This window comes from Megalops cyprinoides, chromosome 4 (genome assembly GCF_013368585.1).
Source record: "Megalops cyprinoides isolate fMegCyp1 chromosome 4, fMegCyp1.pri, whole genome shotgun sequence".
Classification (NCBI taxonomy): domain Eukaryota; kingdom Metazoa; phylum Chordata; class Actinopteri; order Elopiformes; family Megalopidae; genus Megalops; species Megalops cyprinoides.
This window is the reverse complement of record NC_050586.1, coordinates 19028337-19042075: the sequence shown is the minus strand read 5'-3', so window position 1 is coordinate 19042075 and position 13739 is coordinate 19028337. Positions and strand designations below refer to the sequence as shown.

Sequence of the window (13739 nt, the reverse complement as noted above, 5' to 3'; positions counted from 1 at the left end):
CCTCAGATCCTCAACCGCAAGCTTCATCCTTGATGTATTATTCATGGCCTGAACAGGGATCTTGTCTTCACATCACCGAATGCAGTAATTGCGGTGCTCGTTAGCGACCATTGTGCGGGTGTGTCATGTGAAAGGGCTTGGAACCATAATGCCCTGTCTGTTTCTGCTGAAGGTAGCAAACATGTTCATTTTCCACTACAGTGCAAAGTTATTATTATTTTAGTTTGTGCTAAGGGAAATTAAAGCAAAGGAATGAAATAAAGTCTTTCCAGCAAATCTATCTTCTGCATGATCTCTTCTGAAATGTGTGATTATTCAAAATGAAAGGGACATTATATTTTGCGTTGCACACAACTCTTCAGAAGGTAGAACAGATAGGAGGCTCCAGTGCTGTTTGGTTGTGGAGGGGGATTTGAGCTGCGGCTGTGGATTGGCCTTTGTGTGAATTCTGCAGACCATGTCAAGCAGTCCGCTCCGCTCCTGTCATTTGACACGAGTGAACAGGAGGTAGGCTGTGTGCTTACGTGTCTGCTGAGGCACTTGTGCATGACAGGGCAAGCATTTGGACCGTGTTTTTGAGAGCGCTCCAAGCTTACAAAGGCCCATGTTGGCTAATCTGCAAACAATCCGCTCAGCGAGCCCTATTGGAAAGGAAGAAGCAGCCCTTAAGCCGTGACATTAACGAACAGAGAGAGATAAGATAGGGATTGTTATCGTGCGCTTGGAACTCCTGCACAGATACCAGATAAGCGCTTTTTAAAGCGTGCTGCCAGACAGCCTTCTACAGAAGCCAGGCCCGGTTTCTCTTGGCTGGGGGTGGAATGTAGAATGTTTCTGCTACAGCCAGTATCCTGAAGCATCTGCTCCCATTTTGGAGCTGCATGCATATGTAATGCACCCAAACCCAGAAGTCAGGAAATACCAGAACTCTTTTGTGCCTTCATATTTCAAGTCTTATTCAAAGTCAGAGAGCAAAACAAATTCACAAAGTTGTCACGAAAATTACAAAAGCCCTTATGTAGCAGGTGTACTGACATTTCATTGAACGGGCATGGTATAAGTAACTTTAATATGCAGATTAATAATTGGCATTAATGTAAGTGATCAACAACGGTCTGCTATTACAGGCCAGTGGTGTATTCAGTCAGAATAAGAAATTGCATTGTCATTTCAGAATGTTCTCATTTCAGAATGAACATGCTGGATGAACAAGTGCGGTTCAAGTACTTCATTATTGTAGCACCATGTAGTCATGTTGCTCTCAGTTACTACAAATGAAGTTCGGTAGCACATGAACAGTTCCGTCCAGACTGTAGTACCTTGCCTTCCCCATCCATTAGCCCATTGTGCACAACAAATACTGTATGGTTGTGTGTCATTGTATCAAGGTGGTCTACACAAATCATTGATTAACTGCTAGAGATCTTCCATTGCTGACAGTCCACCTGAGGTGTTGCTAATATCACCTCATATTCTTGTGTCAATGAACTTGGGTGAGCACTGGGCCACACTGTAGTCATCTGGCTGGTAAAAGATAGCTGTGCAGCCACCTCCTCACAGCTGATACACAATTTCCCTCAGCCTGGTGTTTCTGATAGAGTGGAACTGGCTGTGCAAAAATTATCAAGGAAAATTGAGAATGATGACATCTCAGTATTGTGACTCACGATCTGCCAATGGACTGTGTTTGGCTGTAATGTCTTCCCCAGTTAAAAATGGCTGGCTGTGAAGAGTCCAGATGGCAAGTAAGAGAAGGCTTAGGCGATTCTCCAGGATAATGAAATAATGAAAGCACTGCTCCCTTGCGAAGTGGGGAAAGTTTGTCCCTTTTGGTTTCTTCTTTTTTCTGGATTTTTACCAGGATTAATATACAGCAGGATAACAGTATCGTTAACTGTGTTCAATAATCTTCCTGACTAATGAGTAATAAGGTGATGTATTGTTTATGCAACAGTTACCTCTTTGAATGACTGTCAGTCGTGAATGATCATTTAATGAATGTCTAAAAACATGCATGAATCTACTTAAGTCAGAATACATAGAGCATATTTTCTGATATGCAATTATTTATATGTGCACATATGACTGGATAAATGTGTTTGTGCACATACATATACATACACATTCATATTTTAATACAGTAGTATGAAGGGCATGGGTACATATATAAGTAACTCTAAAGCTCATCATATCTCATTCTAAAAAAAGCAATCACCCATTTTTCACTCCATAAGCTCCAGATTCTGCTGGCAACTGGAACAATCTAATTCTGGACCGCTATAATCACACACCTGCTCATATTATGACCCTGAGTTCCCAGGGACCAGGAAGGCTCAGCTACCTCCTTTTTAACAGTCTTGCAGATGTCTTGAGCAACTCAGCTGTAGTGGTAACCCAGAGGAGTTACTAAAATGGAACATATTATCCCGCTCTCCAAAATTGCAGGCAGAAGTAATTTTGAAAATAGAGATTTTTTTTTTTTACCTTTACATCACAGCAGTCTATAAGAATATGAATCTTCCCCATGTGTTTGATTGAAGCATTTGAAATAGAATGCAGTCTACTTCAGTTCAATCTTGCACATGCAGTATAGCCAAAGCAAAATAAATAAAAAAAAAATAAATAAAAGAACCCTCGCTCTTGTAGTGAAAATTGTGCTAATTTGATTTCCTTCTCAAGTTTGCAGGAATTTTACCACCTTAGTGCAGGTGGCACTCCAGCACTTACCTGACTGGAACACTGGAACCATTGAGCTCGGACTAGCAAAAACAGGATAAATCAGATTCTGCAAAAGAGATAGATGGTGGGAAGAAGCAGTCTGGTATGAAGACTGGTATAAGAAAATGAAAGACCTGACATGACAGATGCAGGTAGAGGCTCAGTTCATGAGGTCCCATCTCACGTCTGATGACTCCTCTATCCAATATCCTGTACCTCTGTGCTCCTGCATCCCCTCTCAGGCTGTCAACAGAAAAATTCCAATGGCACTAGCATGACTTGGGGTTCTTACATGTTGCAATGACTCTCTCGACAGATTTGTTACTAATTTTGGATCACCTCTTTCTGAATGTAGAATAGTTACACAGTGAATTATTTTGAAATTCTGGAAGTGCTGTTATTTATGCCGCAAATAAGGGCTATTTTTCAAAGATGTATCACAAAGGATAGCTCATTATGGCAAGGAAATCCATCGCAAAACAATACTGCACCGTACTGGTATTTGGAGGGTTGGTTTTGACGGATCACAGCTGTAACACCAAGAGATTTTAGAGCAGGCATGTGTCTAGTGTGAGGTCTGTCTTGTTTTGTCATAACTTAAAGGTCATGGTTATGTGATTAGTACACTGGTAGTGTAACAGTTCCTTTGAGTGCAAATGATTCATGCTAGGGCCAGAATCTCTGATTTCATATCTGACATGACAAAGGAATCTGGGGCAGCCTGTTTTTTTGCTGTGGGGCAATATGCACTTACTTTGTTCATAGTGACTACAAAAAGGAACCTAGAATACCTGTATATCCACCTACAGCTGCATTGTCAAGGCAAGGCCTTTTTTTCTGTACTTTCTAAAGTGTGAAGATTAAATGAAGCCTTGCCAAATATATAATTTCAACAGTCAGCAATCTAGACTACCTGAGAATCTTTCCCTTGATAACTCTACTTCAACCAGTTGAGTACCGTACTTCCACAGTAATTTATGATTTTAAATCATCTCAATTACAAATCCTTTCATAATTCTGAATATGAATGCATGGATCAGATTCAACGCATTCGCAATACACAACAGCACTGTTGACACAAATTTTCCTTCCTGGAAAAAGAACATCATAACAGCCAAGACAAGATGCCATATATTTGTGGAAGTCAAGCAGCATGAATGTTTATACATACATAGCTCTGGAAGGGATAAACCATTATTCTCATTCCGGCCTGCTTGAAACAGCCTTCCGTCTCGGCCGATGCCAAACATCTCTGAAGCGATTCCACCAATGAGCCAGGCGGTGCGCTCGCAGAGCTCAGGAGAAATACGGTCATGACAAGTTGCGTATTTAAATAAACCTCACTCCTGGCCCGCTCAAACAAGCTGTGTTGTCACCAGCTGGCAAATGCTCTCCCCCCTTTCCCTTCAAATACTGAGGCACATTTGATTAACGTCTCAACAGCTAATTGTGTGCGCTGGATGTGCCAAGTTGGACTGCCCATGTATGGGTAGGATCTGCTTTGAATTTTTTTTTTTTTTTCACCCTCAAGAGCAGCCTTCTCCTCTCCACCCCTCCCATGCTCCCTCCTTGCCCACACAAAGGACAGGGCGGCGGGGGCACAGTGCCAGCTGCAGGCCCCCTCTCCGCAGGACCACCTCCGCCAGACGCGCCCAGCTGCATAAATGTTATTCGTTTTTTTATGGCTTGTGTACATAATGCTGCCAGTGTGCGAGTGTGCGGTTTTGCTAAACTGTGAAAGAAATCCCACGAATTGAATTGAAAGAGGAAAGATTATTTTGGCCAGTGGCTCCCTCGCAGCGCACCCACCCCCCACCCCACCCCCCCTTCCCATCTTACCCTGTCCACACCTCGCTCTCTGTAGCTCCACTGTTTTGAAACATGATGATTTATATTCGCTTCCTTCAGCCAGCCTTTGTGCGGCTTTTACGACGGCGCAAGATTACAGGCATTTTTGCCATAGGGCCAGAGGTGTAAAGACATTAGACAGCACTTTGTCACCGTGGTCAGGAATTCACACTATCTGCCTTCCTTTCAGGCCTCCGCTGTCAACCTGCCTGGCTAATGTCAGCTGTTGTGCAGCTGACTTTAGGCACTATAAAAAGATTAGAAAATGAAATGACGAGCGCAGGTATCCTTTTTAGGCTGTGAAATGCATACGCGCAGTCTCCTTGACTGTTGATATGCTCCCTTCATGTAAAACCATAAATCAAATAGTTGGCTCCCTCCCAATGTTGCCAACTTGGCAATTGTAAACGTTGCCAGATACAGTGACTTTTATGGTGCTCTAACATTTGCTTACACCCAGAATATGCTGGGTTTAATTTGTTCTATACAAAATAATTTAAAAAATAAATTTTGTATTTTGTATGCGTATTATACTAGAGTACCAAAAATGAGGGAAATGTGGACAAAATAACCTGAATTCCATTCTGGATAACCTGCAGCCCTACCCCTAGTGTCGTCTGTCTACTAAAACGACTTTTGGAGGGCAATCTGGGGACTTTTTGGTCTGAAGAGTTGGCAACGCAGCTCCCTCCCCCTGGTTTCAAATGGAGCGAGCTGAACACAGATGCACGCACAGTTCCCCCAGTGAAATGAGTTCTGATTCATAGCGGAACCCTCCCAAATCGTTCAGCCCAGGGGTGCCCAGAGCAATTCAAATGCGATCATCGGGCTTCCAGTCTCATTACCGATCTCCATTTCAAAACACATTCCAAATGGGAACTAATGCATTAGCCCTTGCCGAGGGAAGCCTAGGGACCCGCAAAATAGCTGTTTAAAACATTTCATACACGTTGCATCAGAAAAGAGAGGAAAAAAGGGGCCTTGGATGGAACTGTTCATTCACTCGCCTTATTAGTTTGGCAGTCTTATTAGCTGCCTTTGTGTTAAATAAAGCCCCTCGGGCAATTTTCCTCCAACCATCCACTGTGTTTCTTTTTGTTCTGAAGTGAATATGCATAGAACTCATTGGAAGGTTCTGACAGCATGGAATTCTAACTGAAACCTTGAGCATTTTTTTCCAGTGGCACTGTATTTTTGGTATTGAACAAGTGCACTCCTTTACTGAAGAGGTGACCCTATCAGTTGATGTGCTTTAACAACAATGTAAATGTGTTCATAAGCAAAATACAGTAATAGTTTTGCTGTTATGATTCAAATGATTCAAACAGTATGAATGTACTTTAAGTGTGGTTTCTGGATGCAGAGTGGTGATACTGACTAAACAAGCATGTGGTGCCTAAGGTAAAAGAACAAGCAGCACTTTCACACCCTCAATCTGAGTAAACCAGAAAGCCAAAAATGAATTGGCTGAGATTATGTTGGTGTCCTGGGAAATTAAGCAGTTCTTGCGTAAGTTCAGAATGAATGGGGGTAAATGAACGTACAGTAAGCTGCAGTGCTCAACCATAAAACGGCTTCAGAAGAAACTCAGAATGCAAATTATTTCATTTATATATTTATTTTATTGATGCATTCATGAAGAGCACTTCTGTTCTTCATGCATGTTTCCCTTCACTGAAGGCCAATGCAGTGCTGTTGCTTGTACATTTCAACATACAGAAATGAACAAGGCCATTTAGTAAAGAAACAAATGATGTACATTCAAATGAATTTGTACCATTAGACTGATAAATCCAGAAATGAGGTAGATACCAATGCTGTTGATTTTCTGTTGGGTAATTTCTCTGTTCTGTATCTATGGAATACGACTGATCTCATCTGGGTCATGTGATAATTTAGTTGCTTTGCATCTGATGGGCTTGAAGGAGTGTCTTTATAATCCGTGTTTTATGTCTCTACATAGACTCTTACTTAGGGTTGAATGTCCTTATGAGGCATTTGGATGAAACACATTAAAGCAGGGCACATCAGTGAATCAGTGAATCACTACTTGTACCAAGAATCTTTTCATGAGCAATTAGCTTGCACATCAGGGAAATGCCTGCCGAAATCCATCTACCACAAAAGATAAAAGAAATTGGCATTATATGTTATATTCATATGAAATGCCTTCTTAGAAAGCATTTCAGGTGGTTCAAAGAAAAAAAAACCCTGGTTAATTGTTTGAAAAGCAAACATTATAAAGGTTTACAAAGGCCTTATGAAGGCCAGTGAAACGGTGTTTGTTTGGTATGTCAAGACAAACACTTATCAATGGCCTCCTCTACTTTGCCACTCACTCGTTGTTGCCATGGGACCTGCTTTCTCCTATACAATCACCCAGCTTAGTTCGATTTCTGTAAAATTAATTAGCAACTATGGGATGAGTCTAATCCCTAGCCTGACCTAACCTGACCCAGTTTCTTCTTTGGCCACCAGTTACACCCCTGTCTAGACCTAACCTATAACCCAAGATGGACTTCAGGTGACTTGTTGTTGAGACATAAAAATGACACTATATGACTTTGGGCACAAAGAATCACAAGGCATCAAAAGGATGCTGCTTGGAAGAAGTGTTGTATCTCAGGTAAGTATGGAGCTGAAATCACCTCACCGAGTGCTCACAAACAAGGTAAACGAAGCAACCCAGCAACCCTTTGTTAAAGTACTCATGAGCCAAATCACGGACTCGCATGAATATGAATCACTTGCATTGCAATTCTGACACGGAGATAGCTACAGTGTGAAAAATGCAGCACAACACAAACTCCTTGTCCTAGGTGAACTTTAGCTGGGGAGTCATTTCTGAGGTGCAAACAGCAAGTTTAGGTAACACAGCAGGCAGGAGTATTTTTCCACTGTGGTAATTAAAAGCCAAAAGTGATGTGCTTGTATAGGTTGGGGTGCAGCGGCACCACTGACTGAATGATTAGAAATAAAAGCACACTGTGTTAAAGTGAAGCACGCAGTAACAGATGCGCCTGTCTGAGGGATACGTGGCTCAATTTCAGCTCACCTAAATTGAAACGGATCGTAATTTAAGTCCTCCCCCTACACAAGGCCTCTCTGGCAGGCAGTCTTTTCCAGGAGCTCTTTAAAACCCGTGCTTGCAAGTCTGTGAGACAGCGAGGGCATTGATTTTCAATAACACCTTTAATACCCTCACAACGGTTTGATCAGAGCTGTCATTACGGTCGGATGCCGGGGATGGAATTGGTGTGACTCGCGGCAAACGAGATCGGGAGTCGCGGCATTATAAGGATGAATGGTCCATCTGGGGGCCAGGCGGTGGAGAGGCAGACTGATGGTCTGACGACGCGGGTCAATACCTGGATGCGGCAAGCCCCCACGCCCCGGCCAGCTCTGGAGGGCCTCCTGAGCTCATTAGAGAAACGGATGAGAGGACGGGAGTTGGAGCAGGAGCCTCTCTCCCCTCGCACCCCGATGGGCTGCCTCTGAGGCATCGCTCCCGTTAATGAGTCCAGACCGCAGGTCAATATGCCGCTTGCCTCACAGTCAATAACACTTACCTGCAACACAAACACTCAAAACCTGCTTTCGTACAAAATCAATGTCCTATTAGTTTTTTTCCCCCCTCTCCCCTTTCCTCAATTTCATTGATCCGCAGGAAGGTTCTCCTGTTTAATGTGAAAGAGATGAAAAATGAAAATTTGCTGTTTAATGACAAGCCCGTCTGACCACTGAACTTTTGCACATCTGCACACCTTGGCCATATTTTGGTTGCAATGGTTGCTTATGCCAATAAAAATCTATGCAATGTGTAATAACACATGCACTGTATTTGTTTACAGAATTTCAATATAAAAATACTGTGTATATAAATATGCACAATACAGCTTTAGTTCACAACTAATTTTTCAATCAAGTTTAATAATATTAAGTACTATAATGATATAACACATGCCTAGTTACACCCCTCATGTTTCTCTCTTGTCCATTGTCAAGTGTCCTGCATCTTTGTTTATTATTTTTTTATTTTTAGTTGATATTAGAGTATTGTATTGTATTGTACTGTGTCCAAACTGTCAGTTTTCCTCAACATGGTCACGTTTAAACTCAGACATCAGTGAGCTTAGCAATGTGTTTTGCAACTCAGGTGTTCCTGCATTCTGTTACATTTAGGGAAGCTAACAGCAAGCTCAAATGTACAGTGCACCATTTACAAATAGACCTTGTCATCAATATTCTTTCAAAAAAAAACCCATTACTAGCTAACTTGACAGTCTTGACATAAAACAACGAGTACTAGTGTGATGCCACCACTATGCTAGCAGAGTATGACATGTGTCTTAGCTACTTTTCCATACAGGAGCAACACCATATAGAGTATATTGCCATATCTATTATTCTAATGTCTTTTATCCTACATAAATAGAATTTAAATTTAAATATGAATACATTTAAACTCAAGTTTCTGGACTCCATAAAAGTTTTAACACCCTTTTTTAATTGTTATCATCAAATAGGTTTTGCACAGATGTAAGCTACTCTGTAGTAGAATTCATTACAATGGTTGGAGTCAGGAAGCTGTCAAACTGTCATCAAAATTTCATGCAAAGAGTCACTGACCTCAACATGTTGAGTCATATAACCCACTAAAGATAAACTACTGCAGTATACATTATCAAAGTGTTCTGGGACGATCACCACCTTGACAGGAAGAGGATGGCTGAAATTTACCACAAAATGCTGTGTGAAATGTGGTTCAGCAGGAAAACCAAAGGCAAAGAACATCTCAGATCCTCAGAATTGTCTACAGAAGCCATGACAAGTGGTTTGTCAACCTACATAATCATGAATGACACTTGGCACTGCAATAAGGAAGATAAAACGAAATTTGACTGTCATGAAAATGCCTACTGATAGTAAGTTCAGTGCCAAGGAGGCGTAGCTCATATTGTTAGGAATGTTGTCATCTCTGTGACATATGTAAGTGGATCCATTTTGATTTTCATCTTTTGGTTCTGATGCCATTGCCAGAGTCAAGGGATATAATGGATGCCAATGCATCCCTGCGCATTTTTGGTAACAAGTTTGGTTCCCCATGCAAGGAAGGTAAAACGTGGCTGAAAAAGGCACACTCAAACATGGCAATGACTCAAAGAAGGCCTTAACCTCTACAAGGAAATGGCAGACAAAATCAATGTCCTGCACATGCCACTGCAATCTCCAGACCTCAGTCCCTCATAACATTCATGACCTGAACTCAAGAGAGCAACTGACGAGTAAGAACCAATAAGGCCTGAAGGACTTGGTCAGAGGGAAAACCCTACTGAACTTCAAGGGGGATGCACAAAATACCAATTGCAGGACTGTGAATACATTTGATCGTCATATTGTTTGAAAACCATGCAATTATTTGTAAAACATATGCTGCTTCTACAACACTGAGGGAACTATATTAGCTTTTCTTGAAATTTAAGTACTCTATAAGGTACTATATTACTATATAAATAAGCATTATGTATGTATAATATCATACAAAATGTCTACTAAAGCATTCTCACAATTTTATTAAGTGAACCCAATGCACATTCTGAGCAGAGAAAACAAAAAACCCCAAAGATTTATGGACTCAAAATACTGTACTTATTAGATCCGAACTTTTATTTCATACTTTTTAAACCATGAATTTTCTTTTCATTTTTTTGCACGCCTAAAACTCTACTTGTTTTGTATACAAGAGTCTAAGAAAAACACCGCACAACACCACAAGGTCGACAGAGAAAGTCTATTGCCGCCCGATCAAACAGTGTGTTCCTTTTCCGTCCGTTTCTCTGGGGCTACAAGGCTGTTTGCTTCTGGTATAGGTTTGTCTATAATCCGTAAGTCTTTTTTGTATTTTTATTTTAATTAATTGGAAAAAAATAGATCATGTAAATCCATGTTCCCTCGATTCAACTGCCACGTCCAATGCCTTCTCCAGGTGTTCCTCCATCAGGGCGTTCAGTGCCTCTTTGCATAGATTGCAGATTACATCACACAAGGGCCTCCCTCTCCTGCCCCCTCTTCCATTGATCTTGTTGTCTGTAACCATGGTTTTTAAATTGGTAAGTGGTTCCATTTTCTTTCGTTTTTTTCTAGAAACATTGAAAAAGCCTAATAAATTTACATTGTAATTTTGTCCCAAGGAATATCAACAAGATATTTACATTTATTTTCTTTACAGAAACCAAAGGAGACCTCGTAATATATATTTGTCTGCATATCTTAATAAGGCAAAACAAAAACCTTTCATGTAACTTTGTACATTGTCATTTCTGAGTATTTCCAGGTACCAAATATGGTAAATAGCTGTCAAAATGTAAAAATAAAAACAAATCCCCTTGAGACTATAGGCTTCAATGATACGTCTCACAGTGAACTGGGATAAATAATGAAAGATCTCAAAAACAAAATAAAATTTATGAGTGAATACCGCAACAAAATACAAATTCATAAAAATGACTTCTATACATGGAAAGAGGATAGGAAATGTACAAACTTATCTCAGAATCTCACTTTGCATGTGAAAAGTGAAAAACAGTATTTGATTAATATATTAATATCAAATTTTAAGTCGGTAAAGAACATACACTCTGGGTATTCTTAAATCCGTCCTTTTTCCCCGACATTCTCCTTTCCCTGTCCCTTAAAATAACAGCATGACATGTGCTTCTTCAGCCTTACAGAATTTTTGTTTTGTACAGCCGTACAGTTTGTTTTAGTTTGCTTTCCTCTTTGGAAAAGCAGTGCATTTTGTCTTTAAAAGGTTTCAAAGAGGAGCCTTCTTTATCTTCTCTTTTAATGTCTTAGAAGCTACCGCGCTTCCACTTCTTTGGGATTGCGGGAGGGGGAGTAGTCCCGGGGGTCCTGGGCAGTGAGGGGAGTAGTCCTTCGGGGGGAGGCAGGTCTGGTGCTGCCTGCTGGCACTAGAGGAGGGGGGGCGCTAAGCGCGGCGGTCGGGGGCGTCCTGTTTAGGAGGCCGTTGTGTCCGCCAGAGGGGCTGAGTCTGGGGTAGTGCATCCCGCCTAGGTGGGACATGAAGGGGGGCATGTGGGGGAGGTGGCCTTCCATGGGCGACTGGTGCAACTGGTGCAGCCGCGCCCGGTCCAGCTCCTCCCGCAGGTGGAGCCTCTCCCGCTCCTCCGCCTGCCGGATCCTCTCCTGCTCCCGCCGCACCTCCAGCAGGTGCTCGTGGTGGGAGTAGTCGTGGGGCTCCCGGTCCCGGTAGGCCCTCTCGGGCTCGTACACGCCGGGGAAGCGGTGGCCCTGCTCGGCCCGCAGCTGGAAGTCCATTCTGCGCTGCAGGTCCAGGCTGCGGTAGGCCTCGCGGAGCGGGTCCCAGGGGAAGGCCGGGTGAGGGAGGCGCTCCCTGCCCGCCGCCGCCAGCGGGCTCACGCCCATGAAGGGCGCCACACGCGTGCGGTCCAGCACGTTGAGGCTGCCCATTGGGTGCATGGCGCCCATGGACAGGGGCAGCGTGTGGGCCAGGTGGACCCCGTGCAGGGAGCTGGGGGCGGGGAGGTCGGTGCAGCGCGGGGACGGCTGTGGAGGCTGCTGCGGGAGCTGGGGGTGGTGCTGGTGCGAGGGCGGTGGAGGCGGGATGGGCTGGGACGGGGGCTGGGTCGCCGGCTCTGAGCCCACCACCATCACCTCCTGGTCCTCCTTGCGCTCCTCCTTGATCTTCATGTCGTTCTTCATCTTCTGCATCATGTCCCCAGGGGGTGGGTCCTTCCTTTCGCCATCCTTGAGCGGCGGCGGGGCCGCGCCCAGCTTGAGGGCGGGGTCGGCCATGATGGCCTTCGGGTAAGGGGAGGGTGAGCGGTGCGCCGGCTTGCAGGGCTCCTCAGAGGAGCGCCGATCCTGGGCCTCCTTCCCTGGGGAGCGGCTCTCCTTCACCTTGACATCCCCCAGCATGGCAGCCTCTCTCTGGCGCTCCAGCTGCTCCTTCTCGGCCTCGCGGGCCCGCTCCACGCTGCCGCTGTGGTGTCGCCCCGAGTCGCTGGAGTTTTGGCTGTTGCTGCGGATGAGGCTGCTGATCTGATAACTGACAGGAGCTGACGCAGGAGAGGACCTGTTGGAGTGGCGGTTCCGGTCCAGGGAATCCCTTTTTGAAACAAAGCAAATGGAGGAGAGAAATGAGCGTCCTTGTGGGCATCATGAAAGAAGCTGCATTCAAGTTACAGGACTCGTTAGGGCTAAAATATGACTAAATAATCAAATACCAGTGAAAAAAATCAATACGTATGAATATACAAATTATTTTATATTTCAGGAAGTGAAGAAGCATGATGTACTCTATTCTGCAAATTGATCAGGTGCCAAAGACTAAGTCAAAACTAATTCTAAGGCAAGTTTTTGTGCAATGGTTACCTGCAATGGAAAATTTGGTTACTTAAAGAAAGCAAAAGGAAAGCTACCTTTGAAAGTTGTATGGAAAATGATGGAGGTCCTTTCTGTGCACGTCACTGGTCAGTACTGACCTGTCTTTCTCCCTCTCCTCCTTTCCAACGGACGAGTCCCTTTTCTCCCGCTCTCTCTCACGCTCCCTCTCGCGCTCCCTCTCGCGCTCCCTCTCCCTCTCCCGCTCTCTCTCCCTCTCCCTCTCCCGGTCGTGGTTGGTGACGGAGTTGCTGCGCTCCATGTCGGCTGACTTCGGCCACTGGGGAGGGGTGGGGAAGGAGGGCGGAGTGCGGTGCAGGCGGTTCCAGGCATCGTGGTGGGGGCTGCTGAAGCCCGGGAGGCCGGGCCCTTCCTTGTGTCCGAAGACGCTGTTGGAGCCTTGAGGGGAAGGGGTGGAAGAGAAGATACTGTGAGTACATCGTGCCTGGGGGGATGGGCCGGGCGCTGGTGGACCGATACCTTGGATTGTGACCTGAGCTCCAGATTAAGCTCTGCCTACACAGACACCACAGGGAGGCTATCGCCTTTCTGCTCTTCCCAATTGATGGCTGACCAGGGGCTTGCTCCTCCTTTAATCCAATGCCGCTCAAGGACAGAGCTCAGCAGAGAGTGCGCGTAAATCACAAATCTACAAACAGGCCTCCATGGGAAGCGCTGTGGACACCTGACCCCTGGGAGAGCGCCTGAAGGACCTTGGCATTCCATTGCGTCTGTATTTCACTGACATC

General features: G+C 44.2%; 1 protein-coding gene across 9 annotated transcripts in view; it reads right to left on the bottom strand.

The window, feature by feature from the left end:
• Nucleotides 1-10230: 10230 nt before the first annotated feature.
• Nucleotides 10231-13739, bottom strand: part of fbrsl1 (fibrosin-like 1) — a 252908-nt gene continuing 249399 nt past the window's right edge. For 7 of the 9 annotated variants that reach the window (XM_036526244.1, XM_036526237.1, XM_036526243.1 and 4 more), the window contains 2 exons: nucleotides 13029-13389; nucleotides 10231-12715 (listed from right to left, as the gene is read on the bottom strand). In XM_036526244.1, the coding sequence (XP_036382137.1) occupies nucleotides 11425-12715; nucleotides 13029-13389 (1652 nt within the window). In that variant the 3' untranslated portion in view covers nucleotides 10231-11424. The remainder of the gene's footprint in view (nucleotides 12716-13028; nucleotides 13390-13739) is intronic. The other 2 variants (XM_036526246.1, XM_036526242.1) reach the window with 1 other exon arrangement.